General features: G+C 56.7%; 2 protein-coding genes across 7 annotated transcripts in view; both read right to left on the bottom strand.

Moving 5' to 3' along the window:
- Window positions 1-17,331, bottom strand: part of LOC309888751 (cyclic AMP-dependent transcription factor ATF-7) — a 65,016-nt gene extending 47,685 nt beyond the window's left edge. The window contains exons 1-2 of one of the 6 annotated variants that reach the window (XM_082781276.1): window positions 17,279-17,328; window positions 13,190-13,298 (exon numbers count right to left, since the gene is read on the bottom strand). The gene's annotated coding sequence lies outside the window, so the exon portion shown is untranslated. Of the gene's footprint in view, window positions 1-4,518; window positions 4,624-6,536; window positions 6,587-9,948; window positions 9,965-13,189; window positions 13,299-15,336; window positions 15,356-17,278 lie in introns of those variants that run through there. The other 5 variants (XM_082781275.1, XM_082781278.1, XM_082781280.1 and 2 more) reach the window with 5 other exon arrangements.
- A 959-nt stretch (window positions 17,332-18,290) lies between these two features.
- On the bottom strand, window positions 18,291-20,461 carry ATP5MC2 (ATP synthase membrane subunit c locus 2). Its single transcript, XM_082781464.1, has 5 exons — window positions 20,400-20,461; window positions 19,324-19,402; window positions 19,011-19,073; window positions 18,622-18,782; window positions 18,291-18,527 (listed from the first exon to the last, which is right to left on the bottom strand). Exons 2-5 carry the CDS (start codon window positions 19,357-19,359, stop codon window positions 18,413-18,415), a joined length of 375 nt encoding a protein of 124 aa, XP_082637590.1. The 5' UTR covers window positions 19,360-19,402; window positions 20,400-20,461; the 3' UTR covers window positions 18,291-18,412.
- Between the last annotated feature and the right edge of the window lie 4,182 nt (window positions 20,462-24,643).

Below are 24,643 nucleotides of genomic sequence, written 5' to 3'. Positions count from 1 at the left end.
AGAAAACTACTAGTTATTTTACTGTCTGTGTAGCACAGCAGGTGGTAAGACTCCTGTATAGGGATACAGACCAACTGAAGGTCCAACAACTGCTCTTTTGGGCAGTTTTGGGGCTTGTTTTTCCCCTCTCAACAGCCAATCTTCCTTTGTGCCTGTCTTCTTTGCCCATAAGGGACAAGGATGTGTCCCACAGCACTCGGCACAGCCAAGGCTCCCAGGAGCTGCAGGCAGCGTTGTCCATCACGCTGGAGGGAGAAGAGGCATCGCTTCCAGCCTTCTTAGTCTGCATTTAGTCAATGACACATGCAGGCTTCAACAAGTTGTTTCCTGCCTCCAAAGCGAGGGGCACAAGTTTGCACTCTTGGGGGCTCCTGGGTTAGTGTTTGAGCAGCACTCTGGGGGTGTAAATAGCAGGGAGCATCCTGAGAGCTGGCAACACGAGAGCCTGGGAGCTCCTCCTGGAGTCCTTGCAGCCAGGTACGCCAGTGATGAGGTCTGCAAGACGAGGCTGTGCCGTCATGCTTAGAGCCTGCTCCCCCCAAAAACCTCAAACCTCAATTCCTCTGCCAGTCCACACCGCAGTCAGCAACCGTCAGCGATGACGATGCTCCAAGGCGAGAGCTGTGGCACAGAGGAAGCAGCGAAGTCACCGAGCTTTGAAGGAGAGTTGCAATGCCCCTTGCTGTCAGAGGCAGCCTGGTGCTGGAAGACTTTAAATTGCCCTCGAATGTTTAAGCTCCGGCATGTGGGATGAGGTTGGGGATGGATTTGTTTCATCAACAAACAAAGCTTATTGTTCAACACGTAGCATAATTATCGCAGAGGGAGACTGCTGTATTTCGCAGGGCAGCTGATGCTGTGCTGCTTTAATTAACACAGGTCAGGGATCCGTCCTTACCACTGTCACTTAAGCAGCTTGCTGCCTTCCCCAGTAAGAAAAACACAAGGTAGGCAGACCCCGAAGTTCGTGCTTCTGATGCAGATAAAAGCTGTTTGAGAAGTTAAAGAAATGGATCAGCTGTCACTTCTCGGGGTTTTGATAACCCGAAGCGAAACAGAGGCAGGAAAACAAAACAAAAACCCAGCGGCGTTTCAGGCTGCCTGCCAGCTCCTTCTGATAGCATAACAAGCAGCTCTATTAAAAAAAATTGGGGACTAACACGCTGCAAAACCCTCAGTTTACTTGATCTTGCAAAGTGTCAAGAGGATTCACTCATTCTTTACAGAAAGATTTAGCTGCTCGTTCACTACGGAATATGACTGGTATGTACATACATGTGCTCAGATTTATATCACATTTAGTCAGGATAAATTGCTTCAATAAATTCTTTTCTTAAGAACAGGCAGAATAAGCAGATGATTGGATACTGGGAACACATTCTCATCCCTCTTCCTGCAGCCGCGGGACAGTATTTCACTGTTTTGATGATTTTTAGCATGTTGGAAACAGCAAGGGGAAGCAAAGAAATGCAGACAGATTACTGAAGCGTGCTTCAAAGTTCTGTCAGCACAGACCTGACAAGCAGCTGCCGTCTCATGGAAGACTAAAAAGACACTTTCTAGCAAAGGCGACCGCGCTCCACGAGCCCGTATGTGTTTTTCTCTCTCTGGCATCACTAACTCACGCTATATTTGCATGCAAATAACCTCCAGGCTGTCTGCAAGGAAGAAGTAAACCCAAAGCCACACTTCACAGCAGTCTCAAGTGTGTGTCGTGCTGGTAATCGAGCACCCCTTGGATTTTGCACAGGGTGTTTAAGAGCACAAATTTTCTGAAGAGTAGCTGGTACAGAGCAGCGCTCTCAAGGGGAGCAACTCCTCTGCAGCACGCACAGCAGGCAGAAAAACAGAACAAACACGAGCTTTGCTTCCAGGGCTGCACCTGCCCTACAGCAGACCTCATTCCCACCTGCAGTTACAACTTGTAATCCCTCACCAACTTGTAATTCCTCGCCAGAGCAACTGTAGAGGATGTTTGCAAAGGGGCCAAGCACAGCCAGAACAGCCACAACTCCACCACTTCTCCAGCGCCGCTTATCCACGGGTGTCAGCACTGACAGAGCAATGACGACTTTTTCCTGAAGTTAATCTTGTTCTCTGTTCATCAGGGACATCGCCTCTTCCTCCTTCTGGCAGGGAGATAAATGAGGAGTATTACGTGAAGTGGCTCGGGGCACGCCAGGGCTGACATCAAGGTGACACAGGAGGCGCGTGCTGCGATAGCGCCCGAGAGACGAGGGGCTCTTCTGCATGAAGTAAGGCACAGCCCTTGTCCTATTCCCAGCTCTGCCACTGCTTTGTGTGATGATCTTGGGCACCCCGCTTCCAAGTGCTCCACGGCCTGAGAAAACGAAGCCTCGGGAGGTTAAACACTTGGCCACGCAGGCTCCGTTTACTCAATTGCTGCACAAACCGTGTTTGCAGGGCATGGAGATGTTTAAAGCTGTGGTTCCACAAGGAAATCGCCCACAGAGCCTTTTGTTACTTCGGATCCTTCGCTGGGAGGGATTGCATGCGTTTGTAAAAGCAAAAGCAATCAAGTCACAGATGATGCATAATAAAGCTAAGGATTTTGTACGCGCTGTGCTGCAGTGTGCTTTAAATGTCCACTAACACGAGAACATTTTGGACAGCCTGAGGCCTTACTGATAGCAGAGGGCTTCCATTAAGTTCTGAAGAACTAGGAGACATTGTTTTGGAGATGATTATTGGTCTGATGACGAAAGAATAGGAGACGATCTACTTGATTTTGAGGTTTTGGAAAATCTGAGTCAAGAGTGTGAACGCGGCGATGCAGCCACCACATCACTTCTGTGTGCAGCACGCCAAGCCTGCTGCAGATTGCCTAATAAATAATTCCGTCAGCAGACCCACCTGAAACTTGCCGGGAGAATTCCCTCGCGAAGAGTCGAGAGAATTAAAAAAGAAAACCCTCAAACAAATCAAAATATCAAATTAGCACCTACAGAACTCAAACAGCACAAAATCCCCTCAGAACCGTTGAGGCTCCCTCAGTGACAAATCTATCACGGGCTCAACCCGGGCACGAGAAGGCTCAAAGCTAAGACAAAGACAGCAACTCACCCCTATAATGGCCTTTAGGAACCCTACAGGCTTTGATTTAGCTGCACTGAAGAGGAAGCTACTTACCACTTTCGAAGCATTTTGTCCTCTTAAAGCTTAAACCCAGCAGCAAAAGGTCTCAGTGTTTCAGAACACGTACTGCAGATGAGAAGTATTTAAAGCTGTGTTTTAATTAACCTGGTTCCAATGCCTGCTGTGGGCAGGCTCAGCTGTAACCCAGGCTAGCCGTGAGGATCCCTGCTCTAGGCAAACCCCTGCGAAGGGAAGGCAGACGGGTGGGAGTGAAGAGTTTTGCCCTCAGCACCAGAAGCTGCGGATGGAGAAACCTTTGCCAATTCTGTGCTGCCAAAGCACGTTGGATTTCGGAGACACACGACCACGATCCCCATCATTTTGGGGATGGAAAGCTCCACGGGCTTTCCAAACTGCTGCTTTGGAGGTTGCTTTGCTCTTCCCCTTCCCTGTGGCTCTGCTGAATAACAAGAGGAGGCGCTGGGATGGGAAGCCCTCCTGCTCTTGCATGTAAATTTTTCCTGAAAACAGGAAAATTCAGCCTTTTCCCAACGAATTTCTCCATCACGCCTGCTGCCCACCAACATCCACACGTCATCGTCACAGCCCCATACCACTTCCCTTGCTAAGAGCATCAGTAAATGGAGATTACTACATTTACTACATGTATATTTACTCTACATTTACTATATATTTACTTGTAAATCCCTGTAAGCACTAACAAAAAGTGGAATTTTTGAATTCAGCAACGAGCCACGATCGAGGTGGGAAGTTCCAAAGAGGTTAAAAACGATGCCTGTGCTCATACACAGAAAGGATGACGCTGAGTATTTTAAAACACGCATTTTACACACCTAAACGAGCTCTTGGTACTTGCTGGAACCTCTCCTTCCCGCCCAACTCAATGCCTGAACTGCCCACCGGGTCCCCTGTTCACGAGGAACTCGACTGGGACACTGGTCTGGGGAGAAGCTAGTTTTGCTTACCTCAGTAATGAAAATTTCCACTTTTTTTTTAAAGTTTAAATCTTCCTACATGTATTAAAGTCAGCCCATATGCTGCTTTCCCCCTGGTATATCAGTCCATAAACCCAAGTAGTCCCAAAGCACGTTAACTAGCCCATTAAGAAAAAAACTAAGCCCGTTATCCTAGTCTAGACAGACACCTAGGGGTAATATTTTAAGTCCCTTACAAGGGATTAGATGTACTACATGCATCAACAACAGCAATGAAAGACCAGCCTTCCTGAAAAGGATTTCCCCCAGGACGCGTGTTGGCACCTCGCGGAAGCCATTTTAAAAAAAAAAAAAAAAAAACCTTCCATTTGGAAGCAGTTTAGGGAAAGAGGCAAAAAGCAGGATGCAGGTTTTCGAGCTCACGTTGGGCATTCGCCTGGCCCTGCATCCTTCCACGGGCACTAACCTAGCTCCAGAGAGGCTCAGGGTTTCTGAGCTGCGCCTGCAGCCACGGGACAAGTCCTGGATTTGGTCGGCAGCACAAGCCTGATGCCACAAACGGCTCGAGCCGGGCTCTTCGCCTCCTTTGATGTTGTTTCCTGCAGCCGGGCTTCCACAAGCACAGGTCCCTACAAACATCCCGCGTTCCTCGGGGCGAGCGCAACGGCCCCAGCCCGTGTCAGGACGCAGGTAGGAGCGGCGCGGCGTCTTGTAAAGCTTCCACGGACCTGTTCCAGCTGAATCACCCACAAGCACTTGAGGTCTGAAAGCAGTCGCGAGCCAAGATCTGGAGCTCTGAGTCATGCCTCCTCTGGTCTGCAACAGTCACGAGCAACCTCAACCACGAAACGAGATGACAGCCCCCCAGAATCCTGCTGGTCCTATTTCCCCTCCCACACCCAGCTTCTCCTACAGACAGCACCTCCTGCACCCAACACTGGCACCCCCCCAGCTCCCACCACCCAGAAAATATATTTTTTGGATCACCTCAACCCCCATATCAAAAAAAAAACCACCACAAAACTCGTCCTTAAATCTGAAGATGAAAGAAACGCCCCGGCCACTTATTGCTGAACGTTGGGGGATAGAGAGAGAACGAAAAATGCTCTAAAAATAAGGCCCTATTGTTGTACTTGCACGTGACTATTGTTATTGCAGGAATGCTTGCGCCCAACACTCTTACATCTGTGTCTTGCAAGACGAGCTGAAATACTTCAAATCCCAGAGAACGCTCGGGTGGCTGCAAAAATTGTTCTGCTTTGGGTTTGCCAACACAGCCCCGCAGCACAGCTCCCTGCTCCAGCAGGAACGAGCTTCCTTGTACACCAACACGAGCGCATTTATGGTTTATTCCCATAAATCATACGGATAAACTTTACATTAATATGACCACAAAATTAAAGCTCGAGGTTGCACCAGCTATGCAACAAAACCAGAAGAGCTGCAGAGCTACCTCCTAAAAATAGGCTGAAAGTGGAACAGAAAACAAAAGCAAACGGCGTGCTCTGCTGCCACAAGCCTCCCTCTGCCACCACGTACTTGCCTAGGAGGTGAAGAACGAGCAGGAAAATGCTTTAGGAGGAAAACTGCTGCAGGCAGGGACATCAAGAGGCACCAAGAGAACTGCCCGTAAGTCACGAAAAGGCAGTCAGGGAAAGGTGCAGTGCAGAAACAAAAGGGCTCTTAGCTTCCAGCAGATGAACGCGCGCCCAGGTACCGTGGAGCATCCCTTGCTCCACATTGCAGCCGTGCAGGAGTTTACCCACAGTTATTTTGCAGCCTCCAGTAAAAGGTTTTGGTCCCCCCCACTGCGCTCTTGTGCCCCTCAGGCTTGCAGCCTCTGAAAGAATGAACGGTTGCTCAAGTGCTGCAGTGAGAAAAGGGGCAGTTTAGGAAATTTCAGCACAGTTTAGGGAATTTTGTTTGAAAAGTCTGCCCAGAGTTATAGATACGGTGGGAGGGGGGCGAGGAAAAAGTCAGACAAACCAGGCAGGGGAACTGTGCTGGTGCCTTGGCTTTGGGAGCTGGCACCACGGTGGCACTCAGCACCCCAAGAAGGCTCTCACCAGGGCTCCAGAGCTCCGAAATTTGTCTGTTTGCAAGGAAAAAGAGGGTGCCCAAACAGTGCAATGCAGCCTGGCACAGGTTCTAACTGTTTGGCTCTCCCAGATCAAAAAGCACCCTTCGCAGTCAGACCTAAAACTCATCATGGACGTGCAGCAACAAGCCTGAGCAGAGGTGCAGCTAAAGGTAAGGTGTCTTTCCACCGACAGGCAGCACAGAAAACCTGTTTGCCATCGTCCCAGGCTGTTAAATAGGGCAAAGAGTTTTCAAGAAGGGTGGAGGACCCGGAGCAGGCTGCAGCTTCTGTAAGAAAATGACAGTGCTTAGCCGACAGCAGCAGCAACAGCAGCGCTGAATCCAAAACGGTGCTCTTATAATAATCCCTACATTTACCAAAAAAAGAGGAAAAAGGCTTCTCACAGAAGGCTTTGTCAGCTGGGATCACCACGAGGAACAACCCGGGTACCAGTGCTCGGAGGGCCAGCAAAGGCTGCCTTCTGCCTTCTCCTCCATCACGGCACCGTGCTCCTTGCCGTCCTGCTTCTGGCACGCCGGCTTAACGTGAGAGGTAAAACAGAGCTAGGAGTTAACTTTTTTTTACGAGACTGAGCTACATGGGATTAATTCTCACAGACTAATGAGTCACAAGGCCATCCCAGATCAATTTGGGTAACTTTGTTGAGACCTGGGAGCTATGCCAAGAGCATTAACAACCAGAGCCACGATACAAACAAGCCTATTCAAACACAAATGGGGCTCAAGACACTAGCCCAAGCCCCAAGGACAGGCAGTACACTGCTACTGGGAAGAAGAGATAAAACCACAATAAACTAGATTATTATAGATGGCTGCACAGAATCTGTGCTGCAGCATACATCTTCCTACAGAGGAATACACAAGATCGCAGGCGGGCTCGGCGCAGAATCCGTAATTGCCGCTGGGAGCTGGAACGGGAAGGGGGGAAGGTTCACAGCAATCAAAACCCAAACTGCTTTTGGATAAGGACGAGGGAAAGAAAGTCGGAGCAAGATGGCCATTTCTGCTCCGCTATCCAAACGAGAAGGAAGTGCAAGGCACTGCCCCAGGCTTTCAAAAATAGTAAGAGATTTCCCACTAAAATGCAAGGAAGGAAACATGTTGCTTTGAGACTGTTCCAGGAAAGGCTCTTTATTATTTGTCTAAGTGCAGTCATTAACAGCTCTCTGCCGCGAGTTTCCTGACCATCAGAATGAATATTCGGGACACCGGGCTCTGCTTGGGTTGGGATCAGCAGAGTCACAGAGGCAGCAGCTCCCCGAAAACGCACGGAGCGGGTCCGATCCTTCCCACTGCACTTGGCTGGGGTTTGGTGTTGGCATTCCCCACGCGACCCTGGGTTAACACCCAACAGTGCTGGGATGATGCACAGCACCACGATCCACTGTAAGGTGCAATGAAGTGAAGAGGTCAAGCTCTTCCTTTAAAAAAAAAGGGAAAAAAGCAGCATTTCACCCTTAGATTTCCACGTTCAGCGTCAGCCCTACGAGGGAGGCAGGTTAGGTGCCCAACCTGCCCTCAGGCCCTTTCCAAACTCAGCTTGGCCCCTAATCCCTCCTGGGGAGCGGCTGCTGACTCTCCAACTAAATGAGGTGCCTGCAGGGATTTAGGAAAGCAGCTCCTTCCACACCCTTGGGTGCCCAGATCTCCGTTTGCCTCTCTGTCACCGCCTGCTCTCCACCCGGAGGCATTTCGAGAGCTTTTCGGTTTCGCAGGGAGGCCCCCAGCAAGCTGAGAGCTTGCAGGCTGCTGCGAGCCCTCGGCTTTGACTTCGGAGTTATTTTGGGGTGCGAGGGAAGGAGCGAGAACGTCTGCTCTGTAACCCACCAGCTAAAAATTGGCAGCTGGGAAAGAGCGCCAAGAGCCGATGCTGGAAGATCTGCTTCGGAGGCGTAACGCCCCGATTCTTCCTGAGCCTGATAAAGCAAACCCAACTGCATAAACGTTGCAGGAACATGGGCAAGGAACTGGCTGGAGGTATTTCCAGCAGACACGCGGTATTTAAGAAGTCATTAGGATTGAACCTACATGCAGGGTGAAAGCAAAGTCCAACCACGACCCTTCTGATTGTGCCTTTTTGGGCGCTCAGCAGTGCTTGCAGAGGATCCCCTGACCATGAGAGTGTCCCCCCGGTACCAGGGAGGCTGTTGAGGTGATAAAATCCAAGATGCACGGCTTAAATCCTCGCTTCTTGCCTGCAGGAGCCTTGCAACAGCCCTGGAGCCGCAGCGCTCCTGCGAGCATCCTTATCAGAAGCACGACCTTTCCTACCAGCCGTGAAGTTTGGCCCCAAAACGACTTAAAGAGCAGCTATCAGCACGACGAGGAACAAATTAACAGCCCGGCTCCAAACAAGGGGTATTTCCACGTGCTTTCGGGAAGGGGTCAAACCTCACATGAAGCAAGAGCCACGAACCAGAGGCGTCCTCCTCCTGACACGCAGGCGATGGGACAGGGAGGCACTGGCGGCGTCCTGTCAGACCCAAAACAAACTCCAGCAAAAGGATTAACGCGGGCCCCAACCCAGTGCATCAGCCACAGCGACCTAGCTGAGCCTAGAAAAGCTTTTCCCCGTGGTTAGATCAACAAACCCCCTCGCTGGGAGCTCCAGCCGGCCACGACGCCTTTTTTCCCAGCCCAGCTTCCACCAGTCCTCCCAGCTCGCCCTGCTTAAAACTCTCACAAACAGCAACGGGTTCCCAGTTACCATAACAAGAAGCTTCCTTCGGTAATATTGCCTCCAGGTTGGGGTCTGGCAGGAGAAAATAAAAGGAGCCTCAGTGTCCAAGAGCCTCCTGGTGCTGGCCAACCTCTAGATCAGATCTGACCCAGCCTCTGCCTTGAGTGTGAGGTGTTGGAGGAGCCTGCACATCCCCGGCACCACTTGGGGAAGGACCCCAGGGTTTTATTCTAGAGCTGCTGAAAGGCAAAACCAAGAACCAAAAGCTCGAATCCTCTCCGGGCTCCCTCCTGCTAGCGCCAGGCTGGGGCACCCCAGGGTGCAGAGAGCTCCCGAGCGCTCCTCGGGGTGGCTGTTGGAGGTGTGAGGGGGGTGAGACTTCCCCTGGCTGCCAGCACGCACCCTCCTGCTCCTCTTTTTGGAGGTAGATTCCTGCAGGATGAGCAGCTGCTGCTCCTCAGGTACCCACCGCAGCTCATCCCGGCCAGGCGCTGCCAAAGCAGCCGCAGCTTGGCACATCTTTGCTGTCCCAGCAGCAAGGTTTCTCTAGTTAGGTGCCAAGTACCAGATTTCAGACACAAAGAGGCATCTGGCCAGCGGGTCTAGGAGCCTTTGATGAGCACAAAGCAAAACCCAACGTAAACCAGCAAGTCAGCAGCTTCCCCAGGCAAGACGATGGAGAAAGATCATCTCTACCCCACGACCCGATTACTCATCCGCCAGAACTGCGCTTCCCCTTCCAGTTTCTGGAGAAAAGGAGGGCTCTGCAGAACATCCCTAAGGTGTTTGAGTTCAGACAAGAGGCAGACCGAGCTACAAGAGCCCAGCAGCACCCAGGTGCTGCCAGTTCCTCATCCACTGGCTGCTCCGGGACCTCCTCCAGCACAGGAGGAGCTCCTCCAAGCCCCTGCCAGAGATGTATTTGTACCAGAAAGCAAGATGACAACAACCTGAACATGAATCCAGAGTGATAACAGGCGAGGGCACGCTCGTATCCGGAGCTGAGCCAACGTGGCACGGCACAAACCCTCCCCACAGTCTCCAACATCCGAATTTTCCCCCCTTCACGCAACCAAGGGAACCCTCGCAGCCTGCAGAGAGATGCTCGGAACTGACCACCAGGCAGGGAAAGGTTTTGGCATCGCCTCCAGCAGGCTCAGGTTCGTGGCACCGTCACACAGGGGGAGCAGGAGCTCTAAAAAAGCACACGGGCAGCCTCGGGATCTCGGGTCGCCTCGTGCTCCTTCATTAGCGGCGATACATCTCCAGCTACACACGTCTTCACAGCAGGGACAACATATTGCAAGAGATCTACTGCGGGAGAGAGAAATAATTCAAGTTTAAGAACGGGAGAAAAACCTAAGAGAGCCACTGTTTCTTACTGAGCAGGGATAATTACAAGAAAGCCATGACAAGCCTTGGAGAGCACGTTGTTTTATCGAGGAAATGCCTAAGTGACCTAGAAACTGAAGTCCCATTTCCTGAAATTATTTATCCGCTTAAGAGCCCGCGTTTCAACGAAAGTGAGAAAGAAAAGCTGTCGAAAATGGGACTTGGGAGCCCGAGTCAAACCTGAACAAATTCTCCCTACGACTGCGTGCGGATGGTTTTAAAGAGATCAAAGTCAAGGCGGCACGGAGCCGAGAACAGGGGAGCCTCTTTTGTAAGCGACCACCTATGGACAAAACGCTCGCCCATGAATTAAAATAACTGGAACAGCATCCGAGGGATAGGGGAGAGAAAGGCACGAAGCGCTCGTGTGCGCCCGGGGTCATAAAATAAAAATATTTTGTCCCACCTGTTATTATTTATACCGCACGCGGGCATTTCTATTTTTTTTTTTTAGCATTCAAAGGCACACACGTTTTACGGCGTCATTATTTGATACGCGAGCCCGAAAATCAGAGGGGAGCAAGAAATATTCCAAACGTGAGCCAGGTCTCGGAGTTTGGGCCGTGGCTGTGAGCTGTTTCGCTGGAGCTGCCTCCTGCCCGAGGAGCGAGGGCGTTTTGGTGGCGAAGAAAGCAGTGATTTCCCACAATTTTGCACGACTCAAGAGGCGAAACCTCACAGGGATGAGGGATGCAGAGCCCGAATTGCTGATCCCACAAACTGCTGTGCCGTGCGTCACAGGGAGCTCTCCGAAGGCAGAGGGAAGGCAGCGGAGGGTGAAAGGATGAAAAACACCCACGTGAAGAAGAGAGAGCACTGGTGAAGGATCCCCTCACCTCCACGTGCTCGGAAAATGCCACCAGCATGCTCGGGATCACCCAAAATCACGCTGCATCACGTTGGCCTTGCAATGGCTGTGTTGGAGCCTGGAGGATGAGCCACGCTCATTCTACAAACCCTGGTGTGCCATACACAGGCTCCCCAACCCCTCCCGTGCACACAGGAGCTTCCCCAGCCCCATTTTCACAGAATAAATCCACACCAGGCTGTGGGATGCTCAGTAAAGTCCCTGCTTTCTCACTTTATGTCCCCACGAGCCAAATCCTGCAGACCTGGTGCCCGGCTGCCATCACCTCTGGGTCTCGTCCCCCTGTTCTCCTCGTCTGCTTCTGTTTTACCCCCACCAAAAACCCAAAGGAGCAGGGAAAGAACGGCCGAGCCGACCTTCAGACCCCGCTGCAACAACAGCAGGAGGTGGGAGAAAAACTTTACCTTTCATTAACAAGCGGATTAATTGGCAACGCGATCGCCATCCCCTTCCACTCAGCAGCAGCCCAACCTCGCTTTCAAAGCCTGCAAAGGATTTCCAGCGCCTTTGGCTGGGGCCACGCTCAGTGGCACGGCTGGAAACGGAGTCTGTTTTAAAAGCTGCCTGGTTGAAATAATTGCAAGCATCATCTGCTCGGCGACCGGAGCGTTTGTTCCCCGCGTTTCAGCAGACTCAGCACCAGCAGAAGTATTTGGCAGAAAAACCGAGAGCCGTGCTCTGCTCTGTGTCAGGTTTACTCACTTTGGAAACGGTTGAAGGGTGTAAGAGAGCCCCGGCTGGTTCCCCAGGTATAAATACACTCCGCTGGGTATTGCTTATTCCCCAGCACTGCCAAGTCCACCTCCAGCCAAGTCCTTAATGCACTGAAGTTTATGAAAGGCTATTTTTTTTTTTGTTGTTTTTAAATATTATTTTTAATAGTAACAACGGTATTCGGAGCAAGGTCTCTGCCAGCCAGGGCTGAAAACATCTCCAAGAAGCGAAAGAAAAAAGGGGGAAAAAAATAAAAAGCGAGCTGTGTGAGAGCTCTGCCAGCAGCAGCACTGCAAGCGTGGCCCTGTGTCCCCAAAAGGCAGGGAAGCGGTGAACCCTGCAGCTTTACCTGAACTAAAATGCGAGCATTTTGTACCAAAAGAGCTGGAGAGTCCCTTTTTTGGGAGAAAGGGGGAAAAACGCCTTCACACAGCTTCTCCTTTAGGGTTTGCTCGGTCGCATCACAAAGAGAGCTCAGATGCCAGCCCCGCAGAGAGTGCACGGGGAAATCCCTGCGGCGGGTGCAGAGAAATCCCCATGCTCGTCCCCTGCTCGTGTTTGGGGACAGAAGAGGAAAGAGGGGGCAGGAAAATCACCACCACCACCCCGGCCAAGCGTGCAGAGGGCTCAGAGGGAAGAGGAGCCACCCCAAAAGCTCGTCCCACTACGTGTTTAGCCTGCGTCAAAACCCAGCACAGCCCTGGTGAAACCACGCCGCCTTGGAGCTGTTCGAGGCACTGAATTCATCACGTTTTGATGAAATGTTGAACTTCAGCGTGCCTTAAAAAGCAGCACGTGCTACAAAAAGGCCACAGCCTGGTGGGTTTCTGTGTTAGAAGAAACCTGCCAGGGTTTCTTTTGTGCCAAGGAGGTGCCAAGCGAGCAAGGAACCTCTCGGAGGATGAAGCTGAACTTCAGAGACCCAGTTACACCAGAGTCCTAAACCAACCGCAGCAAAACGCACGGCAAGAATCAGCCCCAAAGAGGGAGAACAGGGACCAGAGGAACATCAGAGCTTGGGGACACCACCCTGTGGGGACACAGCACCTGGAGAAACAGCCAGGACACCACAACCCCGTCCTGCAGCGTGCTCAGACCCACGCAGCATCATCACCTCCAGCCCCTGTGGCTCCTGGGGCCGTGCAGGGGTAAACCCGAACCTTTTAGGGCTGGGCAAAGCCACGAAGAGAAGCAGAGGAGCGGGATGAAGGGACAGCGACTCGCTGCAGGCTTCCGACGGGACACGACGGGGGGATTTGTCAAAGAGATGTGAGAAATCTCCCGGTGTGAGGCGTGAGCATTGTGACAAGCGTTGTGCTCAAGAGGAAGAGAGGCTACAAACGTGTTTTTTGTTTCCTTCCCTACGTGCAGCTTCCTACACACCTCCAACAAAGAGCTGCCGCTTGCTGGCTCCCCAGGGGAACCCCGTCCCCGTTCACGTCTCTCTGCTCAGCCTCCGCTCCTCAGCGTTCGCCCATTGTGTTACGAGTTCCTTGAAGCCAAAAAAACAAGAAACGGGATTATTTTAACACAGGGTGGGGAAAAAAAAAGAAAAAGAAAGAAGTTACAGGAAGCAACAGGTCCCTAATCCTGCAGGTTTGTTACAAAAAGCATTTTCTACCCATGCTGGAAAGCCCTCGCGAAGAGCGAGCGGTGTTCGGGTGCTGAACACTTGGAGGAGGAGCAGAAAATCTGGCCTCATTTCTAGGTGCTAGAACGTCAACCAAAAAAATAAATGAGAAGAGGCCCAAGACAGTCAGGAGGATAAATAAAACCAAGCAGAACGCAATAAAGCATCCCACGTGACGCAGCAGCAAACGAATCCAAACCCGAAATCCAACCCAGAGATCCTCTGGGCTAACACCCGCTGCAGAAACCCCCACGGGGGCTGCCAGGAGCCCAGCACGTTTCACTTCAGCCCTTTCAAAAGCGTTTTCAGCACGAAGAGGCAGCAAAAGGCGCTGGGCTAGGATGGTCCCAGCTGGCCCGACCGCTGCTGCACGCCCTGGAAGGGCTCCTGCTGCTCCCAAGCACCTCGTGGCGTGGTGCTGGTGGATGTTGCCGGCTCAAGGAGGCTGGAAGAGGGACTCGCTTCCATCCCCACAGCGTCCAGCTGCTCTCGGAGCTCCCCATCTTCCAAAAACAGGCCAAGGAAACCTCCTGCCCGCCCCACGCCACATCCACAACCCCTCTTCCAGCTGTCCTGAGATCGTTCACCGACATCCCAAAGGTTTCGGAAGAGGCATGAACAAAGATGTTACCGAGAAGTTCAGATTCCTGAAGTCCTTTTATTTTTGCCAGCTCCTACACCACGTGTCTGTGGGATCACCGCCGCTGCAGGATTTGTGCCACGCGCTTCCCAGCTCGCCTGGACCACGAACTGCCCCTGCTTAAGGACGGCAACGGCGCCTGTGACGCACCACGACGGGCTGAGCGACCAAAAGTGAGACCCGGCGGGGCTCAGCACGAAGTTTGCTTTCACCTGACACCTCCATAAATCACGCAGGGATAAAAAAATCACAGCACTACACGCGTACGGCGTGAAAGACTGGAGAAGACCGGACAAGAAGGGACCTCGAGGAGGTAAAAACGCGAGCGAGAAGCAGCGAAGATGTCAGAAATACCCTTCGGCAGGGGAAAGCGAAGTTAGAGGGAAGGCCAAAAAGCAAGCGGAAGGTTTAACTTGATCCCAAAGTTGGCAGAAAGCTTCTCCTTCTGCATCCTCCGAGGAGAGGCAGCGCCCCGAGCCCCCGGTACGAAGCGCCGAGCTCTTCGGTAGCAGGATATTGGCAAATTGGAAGGCATTCAGGAAAACAAGAGTTCAGCAGCTGGAGGGATTGATTTACGCGGAAAGATTAAAATAACTGGGCGTGGAGTCGGGCCGAGCGCTAAGTAAGGTGGACGGGATCATTTTTTTTTTTTTTTTACGGGTAGTTGACAGGCAAGCGCCAAGAGGCAGAGGAAGCGTTTAGCGTGCCGCAATTAGGCATAACCCAAGGACTGGCACCCAATTAAGGAAATTCACGGCGGCGTTATAAAAGTTCTCAAGGAGGCGAGGTCCGTCGGGTCCCAAAACAGCCTCTTTCTCCCCAATTTCCAGCTCGGGGCTAGGAGCAGGAGTCAAAAGTCGCCGCCAACCTCGCGCCTCCGCCGCTTTTCGGTTGGTTTGTTTGCAGCTCCGAAGGCAAACGAGCCCGCAAAGCAATTAAGGTTGGCACCGCTAATTGCCCCGCTCGGGTGACGGAAGATAAACACCTTCAAGGAACGAGGAGCGGGGCTGTTTTGAACCCTCCTCGCCTCCCCAAAACCCGCCTGCTCCAACCCACCTCCCACGCGGGGTTATTCCTTCCCCCCAAGAAAAAAAAAAAAAAACCCAATCCAAAAAAACCTCGGGCAAAGCCCGCGCTTCGGAGCCGCCGCCGGATTCCCCTCCGGGACCGACCGCATCCCGGAGCCAAACTATTTTGCAAGGGGATCGCCAAAAAACCAGACGATCCCCTCGGCTCCTCGCCGCCGCACGACCTCCCTACCGTGGCGGGGGGGGGCAAAAGAAACCGGGCACCGCTGCCCCGCCAAGGCTCCCGCGCCGAAAACGTCCCTCGAAGGGGCCTGAGCAGGGAAAAGAGCGAGAAGTTCCCCGGGAAAAGATAACGGCGAGGGCCGGGCCGGGCGGGAGGAGCTGCGCAGAGCGAGGTTTCGGTGCCCCAAAATGTTTCACCCCGCATCCGGACGAGCTGAGATCTTTTTTATTATTATTAGTATTTTTTTAATTATTATTATTTTCCCCGTTGAAGCTTGGGGAGAAGCCACACGGACGGTTTTGGGCTCATGAAACAGGTCGGAGCCGCGCTCGCAAAGCCAGGAGGGAGCCGCTGGGTGAAGTCTCGCCCCGTCCACACCCTCCCCAAACTCGGAGCTCCCCAAAAAGCACCCCCCCCCAGGAGCCCCCCCCCAGCGCCGCGCCAGGCCTGGGCTTTCTCCTTTCTGCTGCTCGTGCATCTTCCTCCGCGCCCTGGGGCTCCCTGAGCCCCCCCCCAGGAGGGTGTGGGGTGGGCTGAGGGTCCCCAGCACCCCGCAGCCGTACCCCAACGCCCCCCAGGTCACCCCCACGGCTTTTGGACACCCCCAGACCCAGCCCAGCGCCCCCCAGGGAGCCTCGAGTTAAGCTCAGGCCCCCCCACTTGGGATGGGGGCGCAGGGCAGGGGTCCCCCAGCGCCTGGGGGGGTCCCCACAGGACCCCTCCCATGACTCCGCTGACCCTTGGGGTCCCCACGCCCCAGAACCTGAGGGTCCCCACACCCAAAGGCCCCCCCCAAACTCTCCAAGGAGCCTCCCAACCCCACATTTTCCCTTAACCCCCCCCTAAAACGTCTCCAGGGCCCTACCTGCCAGACCCCCTCCCCTCAAAGCCCCCCCAGATCCACACACAGAGACCCCCCCCTCCGTAACACCCCAACCCCTCACCTCCCGCCCTTCAGCGACCTCTGAGGACCCCTCCCCAAAACCTGAAGCCCCCCCAAACCCTGAAGCCCCCCCCCTATTCCCAGGACACCCCACAAGGCCCTACCCCCCCCCCAAAGCCCCCCAGCACCCCTAACCTCCCCCACCCCTTAAACACCCCCTTTAGCTCCCTGTTTCCCCAACCCAGCCCCCAAAACCCCCCTCGAATTTTCCCAGGACCCCCCCCAAGGCCTCCTCCTCCTCCTCACAGCCCCCCCCAACCCCCCCCCGTACCTCATAACCCCCCCCAAAACCCCCTAAATACCCCCCTAGGGCTCAGTTTCCCCATATCAGACCCCCCCCAAGGCCCCAAATTCTCAGGACGCCCCCTGGGGCCTCCTCCTGGCAGCCCCCCCACTGCCCCCCCATACCCCTAAATCCCCCCCCCAGGCCCCTAAATCCCCCCCCCCAGGCCCCTAAAGCCCCCATACTCCCCCTAAAGCCCCCCCCCACCCCTAAACCCCCCCTTTACCCCTCATTTTCCCCCATCCCACCCCCCCCGTCCCCCAAGTTCCCAGGACGCCCCCACAAAGCCCCCCCCGTACCCCAAATCCCCCCCCCCCCCATGGGGCCTCCCCCCCTCAGGCACCGCCCGGGCCCCTCGCAGCCCCTCCCCTCCCCACGGCCCCGCCCCCCAAGAGGGGCGGCACAACCCCCCATTCCCCGCCCTCTCCCCCCCCCCCTTCCCCAGCTTCCTATTGGCCGAGCCGCCCGCCGCTCCGAGCCGAGCGGCGAACCGATTGGCCGGCGGGCCCCGCCACTCAGCGGAGAGGCGGGACGAAGGCGAACGACGGAGGGGGGAGGGGGAGGAGGGGGAGCGGCTGCCTGAGGAGAACTCGGGGAGAGTTGGGGGGGGGGGCGGGGGTCCCCCCTCCCCCCCTCCATTCTCCGCCTTTCCCGGTTTCACCCCCCCTCGCCCCTCCCGCCGCTCCCGGGGCCGCCCCCGCCGGGCTCGGTGCCCCTCCGGTTACCTCCGGGAGGGCCGCGCCGCCGCTCGCCGCCTCCGGGGCCTTGCGCTGGCTGCGGACGCGCTTGGGCCCCCCCCCGGCCCCTCCCCTCCCCTCCTCCTCCGCCCCCTCCCCTCCCTCCTCCTCCTCCTCCTCCCCCCCGCCCCTCAGCGAAGTCTCGCGAGATCTCGCCGCGAGGAGCCGCCGCCGATAAGGGGGCGGGGCTATGGGGGAGTGGGCGGGGCGTGAGGCCACGCCCCTTTTTCTCCTCAGGGGAGGCGGCAATGGGGATGTCACGACAGGGAGAGCGGTGTGATATAGGGGATGTCGCGACGTGGAGGCTGTCGTGACATGGGGCATCGCAGCACGGAGGCTGTCACGACATGGAGACCATCGCGACGTGGAGGCTGTCATGACACGGAGGCCATCTGGAGGCTGTTGTGACATGAGGGATGTTGTGACATGGAGGGCGTTGGGATATAAGGGACATCGTGACATGGAGGCCATCGTGACACAGAGGCCATTGCAAAACAGGGGTTATCGTGACACGGGGGACATGGTTACATGGAGACCATCACAGCACGGAGGCTGTCGTGACATGAGGGACATCGTGACATGAGGGATGTCATGACATGGAGACCATCCTGTCACGGAGACCATCATGACATGGAGGCCATCACAACACAGAGGCTGTCACGACACTGAGGGGACGTCATGACATTGAGAAGATCATGCCATGGAGACCCTTGCGACATGGGAGATATCACGACATGAGGGACATCCCCACAGAGCCCCCAGCCCCAAACAATGGGTGCCAGCACCCGTGGGGCACCCCCAGGGTCACGACCCCGTCCCCATCCCCATGCGGGTGTCCACCCCCCTTGTCCCCCCCCCACCCCAAGGTGTCCCCAGGGAGGTGGCAGCGGGGCCGCGACATCCCCGGGGGGTGGGTGGGCGACGTCCCCCCCCCGGTGCCACCCCGGGGAGGTGACAACGCGCGGGGCCGCCGAGGAGGCACGCGGACACCGGCCCCGTTATCCAAACCGTCTTTATTCCCGGGGGGTGTGTGTGTATAGGGGGGGGGGCAGGGCACCCCCTGACCCCCCCCAAATCCTCCCCTGGCAGCCATCGTCCCCGGTGTCCCCTCCGGTGTCCCCGTCACATGGCGAAGAGGATGAGGAAGGCCACCATGAGGCAGAAGAGCCCCATGGCCTCGGAGAGGGCGAAGCCCAGGATGGCGTAGGAGAAGAGCTGCTGCTTCAGCGACGGGTTCCTGCGGGGACAAGGGGGGGGGTGGGGGGCCACGCTCAGCACCCCCCGACCCCATAAAAACCCCAAAACGTCCCCAAAAATATCCCCTTCCTGACCTGGCGTAACCGATGATGAGGCTGCCGAAGACGGTGCCGATGCCGGCCCCGGAACCGGCCACCCCCACGGTGGCGGCGCCGGCCCCGATGAATTTGGCGGCGGTGTCGATGTCGCGACGGGCGGCGCTGGTGGCGACGGCCCTACAAGCGCCCGGCCGCGCCTGGGGGGGGGGACACGGGGACATAGGGACATGGGGGGGGGGACACGGGGTCATGGGGACACAGCTGGTGGGCGGCATTACCCCCTCGTGCCTCAGTTTCCCCCCCCCCCCAGCTCCTCGCACCCATTTTTGGGGCTGTTTTTGGGGCCAAATCCCTCCACGTGCCCGTTTTTGGGGTCACCACGGAGCCCCCCCCACCCCATTGTGTGTCCCCCCCCACCCCGTTACCTGCTCGGGGGTGCTCAGGGGGACGGAGAGGGGCTGGCACAGCACCCGCGGGACCCTCCTCACCTGCAAGGCACGGCCACATTTTGGGGGGGGGGGACACACACACAGAGCCCCCCCCAGGGGTGTGTGTCCCCCCCCCGTGTCCCCCACCCCAAAACCTGCTTGGGGTCGGGGGCACAACACCACCTTTAACCCCCCCCCCCCCAAGCTGAACGCCTCCTGTAGACTTCGGGGTGGCCCTAAAAAGGCAAAAAGTGTCCCCAAATGGCCCCCCGCCCCCCAAAAAAAGCCCCCCCCCAATGACCCCACTCACCAGCGCGGGCGCGACGACCACCTTGGTGCAGAGCATGGCGGGGGCGGGGGGGGAGCGGCCTCCGGAGCACGGGGGGGTCCTGGGGGGGGACAAAGGGGACAAGGGGGGGGCACAGAGGGGGGGTGGGACACGTGGCTGGCACTGGGGGGGTTGGGGGGGGACAAAGGGGGCACGGGGGGGGCACGGGGAGGGCGGGGGGGGCACGATCTGGGCCTGGAAAGGGATTTGGGGGGGGCTGAATGGGGTAGGAGGGGTGAAACCCCAAAGGGGGGGTCACCCCAAAATGTAGTGGGGGGGGACCACAAAATGTAGTGAGTGTGGGGGTCACCCTAAATGCAGCGTGAAGGGGGGGCACCCCAAAAATGCTGTGTGAAGGGGGGGTCAACCCAAAATGTAGTGGGGGGGGCACCCCAAAATGCAGCTTGAAGGGGGGGCCAACCCAAAATGTAGTGAGTATGGGGGTGACCCTAAACGCACAGTGAAGGGGGGGGGTCACCCCAAAATTCTGTGTGAAGGGGGGGCACCCCAAAACTCAGAGGCTCACCCCAAATGCTGTTTGAGGCCACCCCAAAACGCAAAGCAAGGGGGAGGGCACCCCAAAATGGGGGGAGCACCCCAAAATGCAGTGAGGATGGGGAACAACCCCAAAATAAATTTGGTGGAGGTCGCCTCAAAATGCAAGGGGAGGGGGAGGAAACCCCAAAACGCATGAATTCGCCCCAAAACGTAGCGGGAGGGGAACAATATTCTAAAATGCAGGGATTCACCCCAAAATGCGGTGTGAGCTGGAGGTCACCCTATAGCGAAGGGAATGCATCCCAAAACGCAGTTTGAAGGCGAGCTGACCCTAAATGGCCGGTTTTCACCCCAAAACGCAGTGTGAGGGGGAGGTGACCCTAAATTGCCGGTTTTCACCCCAAAACGCAGCGTGAGGGAGAGGTGACCCCAAACCGCAGGGGCTCGCCCCCAAACTCCCCCCAAACCTCTCCGGGACCCCCCCCAGCCCCGTGCGGGCCCCCCCCGCCCCTCTCCCCCCTCCCCTCCCCCTCCCGGTGCCCCCCCCCCGGGCCCCTCACCTGGCGCACCGGCGGCGGGCAGGTCGCGGGGGCGCCGACTGCGCAGGCGCGACCGGAAGCGCGGCCCGGAAGCACCATAGAGAGGGAGGCGGTGCCGCCACCTAGAGCGCCTCCCATTCCAGGCACGGCGCCACAGCGCCCCCTGCGGGCCGGGAGGAGGAGGTGGCTGCGTGCACCCGGGGGGGCGTGGCCAAGAGGGGGCGAGGCCAGTATGGGGTGGGGTCAAGGCGGGGGGCGTGGCCATGGGGAAGGGGCGGGGCGTGCTTGGCGCCCCCTGGCGGCCAAGGGGAGGAAGTGCACCAGGGGGGCGTGCATGGGGGCGGGGGCGTGCACGGGGGTGTGCACGTTTGCACGCGTGTTTGCACACGTGTGTGAGTATTTGCACGTATCTGCGTGCGTGTGCACACGTGGGGGAGGTGTGTGCGCATGCGTGTGCAAATGCACGCGTGTGTGCATGGGTTTGCATGTGTGTGCAAGCTTTTGCGTGCATGGATTTGCATGTGTGCAAATGTTTGCACGCGTGTTTGCGTGTGTGTGCTCACATTTGCATGTAAACGCACCTTGTGTACGTGTTTGTACATATGTATGTGTGCATATGTTTGCGTGCATGTTTGCATGTACGCACAGCTGTGTGCATATTTACACGTGTGTGCATGTATGTGCACATGTGTGCATGTGTTTGCACATGCGACTTGTATTCTCACATGTTTGCATGTGCATGTACATGTGTACATATTTGCATGCATGTGCATGTGTGTGCTCATGGTTTTGCGTGTGTGCATGTGTGTACATATGCTTGCAAGTGTGCACTTGTGTGTACACATGTTTGCACGTGCATACACATGTGTACATGCATGCACATATTTGAATGTACGTGCAAATGTTTGCATGCGTGCATGTGTGCACATTTTCATGCGTGTGCTTGCACATGTGCCAACGTGTGCACACAAGGCAGAGGGTTGCATTGCTGTCCTTCAGAGCGTGTGTTTGCACACGCGTGTGCACGGGGCTGTAGGGGGGGGTGGCTGGGGCTGTGTCCCCCCAGGGGCTGGGGGCGGTGTCCCCACAGGCTGGGCCCCCCCCGGGGGTGCTGTGGGGGGGGGGCAGGGCCCAGCCTGGGGCTGTCGGGGGGATTTATGGGCAGCCTTAATGCGGGAAGCCGTAAAGCCCGAGCGCGCCGCTATTAATTAAATCATTGTTATAATTAACTTTCATTAAAGGAAAATCAATAGCGAGGAGCCGGGCTGGAAGGAGCCCATCCATCCATCCATCCATCCCCCTGGCACCGGGGGGGGAGCACCAACCCCCCCGACGAACCCAATTCCCCCAGATTTTCCCCCAAAACCCCCATTTTTCCTCCCACCTTTTTCCTCCCCATTTTTTGGTTATTTTTTTCCCCTTTATTCCCTGATTTAAACCCCGGCTCCATTTTGCTGCTGACCTTAACGGCTTAAATTAAAGCGCAATGTTCTCTGCTCCCCCCCCCCATTCCCCGGGGGGGGGCCAGGTCCCCGTCCCCCCCCCCCCAGCCACCTCTTTAATGTCCCCGGAATGGCTTTGACCTTGCGATTAACGGCAGGCTCGGCGCAGCCACCGCAGTGTGACAGCCCCCGCCGCTGTGCGCCCTCCCCCCCCAAACCCCATTTTGGGTTGATTTCTGGGGAAACGAGGAGCAACGGGGGAGGTGGGGGCGGGTGGGGAAACTGAGGCAGCTTTGTAAAATCCTGGGGAGGGTTTGGGGGGGGGGGTTCAGGTGGTGTTGTCCCCCCCCCCCCCCAACACCAAGGTCCCTGGCCCTGTCCCAGCTCTGGCGCAGTCGCGGCCGCTGCTGCATCCTAATGAGGCACCGGGGTGGGGACGGGGACACGGGGCCGCTGTGTGTGTCCCCCCCCCACCTCCCCAAGGGACCTGCACCCCGACGGGTGGACGGACAGACAGACGGACACGTGCTGGGGGGGGGCTGGCAGGGCTGGGGATGGACAGACGGACGGACGGATGGATGGACGGGAGGATGGGTGGGCAGGGGGGTGCAGGACATGGGGACAGGGGGACACGGGGACAGAGGGACAGAGGGACACAGGGACAGAGGGACATGGGGACGGACAGACAGACAGCTGGAGGGGGTGGGGGTGTGATGAGGTTCTACTGGGGGGGGCCACATCTGGGCACAGCTGGATCCCGGGGGTCGATGGCACCGATGCGCACAGCTGGATCCTGGGGGCTGGGGTCGCATCTGGACACGGCTGGATCCCCGAAATCACTGCCACGGCCGGGCACAGCTGGATCCCGGGGACCGGCACCACATCTGGGCACAGCTGGATCCCAAAGATCGGTGCCACATCTGGGCACAGCTGGATCTGGGGGTCGATGGCACATCCGTGCACAGCTGGATTTGGGGATCGGTGCCACATCTGGGCACAGCTGGATCCCAGGGATCGGTGGCACCGCTGTGCACAGCTGGATCCCGTGGGTTTGTTGCCCCCCATCCGTGCACAGCTGGATTTGGGGGTCGCAGCCACATCTGGGCACAGCTGGATCCCGGTGCCGGGGTGCTTGGGGGGGGTCCCCGGGGTGGGCTGTGGTTTTGCCACGGGAGGGTAGAGGGCAGTGGCGGTCCAGCGATGCCAACACCGGACCCAATTCTGGACAGGGGGTGACATTTGGACAGGGGGTGACACCAGGCAGGGGGTGACACCGGGCAGGGGGGTGATACCAGGCAGCGGGTGACCCCCCCAGGACCCCACATCTCCAAGCACAGCAGCACCTTTGGGTGCTCCCCACTCCCTCTCCCCCCATTCCCTCCCCACCTTCACACCACCCAAATTTACCCCCTCAACCCCACCCAAGGGTGGCACCGAGCCCCCCTGGGGGGGGACACACACTCACAGCCGCCCGGTGCCACCACGTCCCCCCCCCCGGGCCTGAAATACGGCCCCATAAATCCGTGCCCCGCGGCGGCTCCGTGCTTAATTAGTCCCTGGAAGGACGTGATTCAGGAGAGCCCAAATGGGATGGCGTCATGCGAGGCATTAAAACGGACGGGGATCGGTGGCTGGCGAGCCAGGAGATAAAAAAAAAATAAAATAAAACACGAAGGGGGAGGGTTTCGGGGGGGGATTTGGGGTTTTTTTCCTGCTCCCCAGTGATGCGGGTGAAAGGATGGGGGCAAATCCCGATGCACCCCCAAGGATTTGGGGTGCCTGGTGTAAAATCCTGCCCTGCCACCTGCCCTGTCCCCAAATTGTAGGTGTGGGCTCATGGGGGGGGGGGGTTGGGGTGCGATAGGGCCCCAGTGGGACCCCCAAATCCCCCCCTGACACCTTCCCGAGCTGCTCCAGCTCCCAGCCGGCCACAGCGGGTTTCTTTTATTATTTATTTATATTTTTTTTTTACGGGCTTTTTTTTTATGACAAACTTTACTTTACGTTTGACATTTAAAAGCTGATCAGATCTTCCCTCCAGGACAGCAGGAAATGGAGATATTTATTGGGGTCTCGGCGACGCCGGGAGAGCCGCGAGATTTACTCCGACAGCGCGGCCGGATCATGGATCTCGTCTGGGACGCGCCGGGGGTGGGGGACAGCGATTTATCGGGGGCTCGGGGCTTGTTTTACCCCCCAAAAAAAGGGGTTGGCAGGAAGGGGATGAGAGCCTGGGCTGGTTCACCCCATGCCCTGGTCCCATGTGGGGATTCTCTGGTGGCAGGTTTGGGGTTGTGCCGGTGCCGGTGCTGCTGTCTAGGAGGGAATTAATTTTTGGGAATTAGGGTTTTGGTCTCTCCACGTGGCTCTGAAGCTCCTCTTTGCCCCCCCGGTGATGCTTTTCTTCCTCCCTGCCTGCCCCTCGGCTCGCTGGTGTCCCCCACCTGGGGACAAGCCCGGCGTTGTGGCAGCATTTGGGACCTGGGGACGTGGCCAGGGTCAGGGGTGCTGTGCTGGAGCTGGGGACAGGACTTAAGGAGCGTGTTTGGGACCTGGGGACGTCACCTTGGGTTGGGGACAATGCCTCACACCAGGAGTGGTGGCTTCAGGGGGTGCCTTGGGCCAAGGAACAGCACCTGGGACCTGGGGACAGCGTCTTGGGGTGGTCTCTGGGCACATCTCACGGCCTGGACCCGCGTTTGGTGCCCAGGCTGGGGACAGCGCCCCCAAAACGGGGACAGGAACGGGGCTGGGGGACAGCACCTGGAGCTGGGACCAACCTCAGACCTGGGGATTTTGGCTCAACGCGGGGACAACACCCGG

The sequence above is a fragment of the Aythya marila genome (assembly GCF_965140915.1).
Source record: "Aythya marila genome assembly, chromosome: 30".
NCBI lineage: Eukaryota > Metazoa > Chordata > Aves > Anseriformes > Anatidae > Aythya > Aythya marila.
The sequence above is the reverse complement of the archived record's forward strand: the minus strand, read 5'-3'. Positions and strand labels throughout refer to the sequence as shown.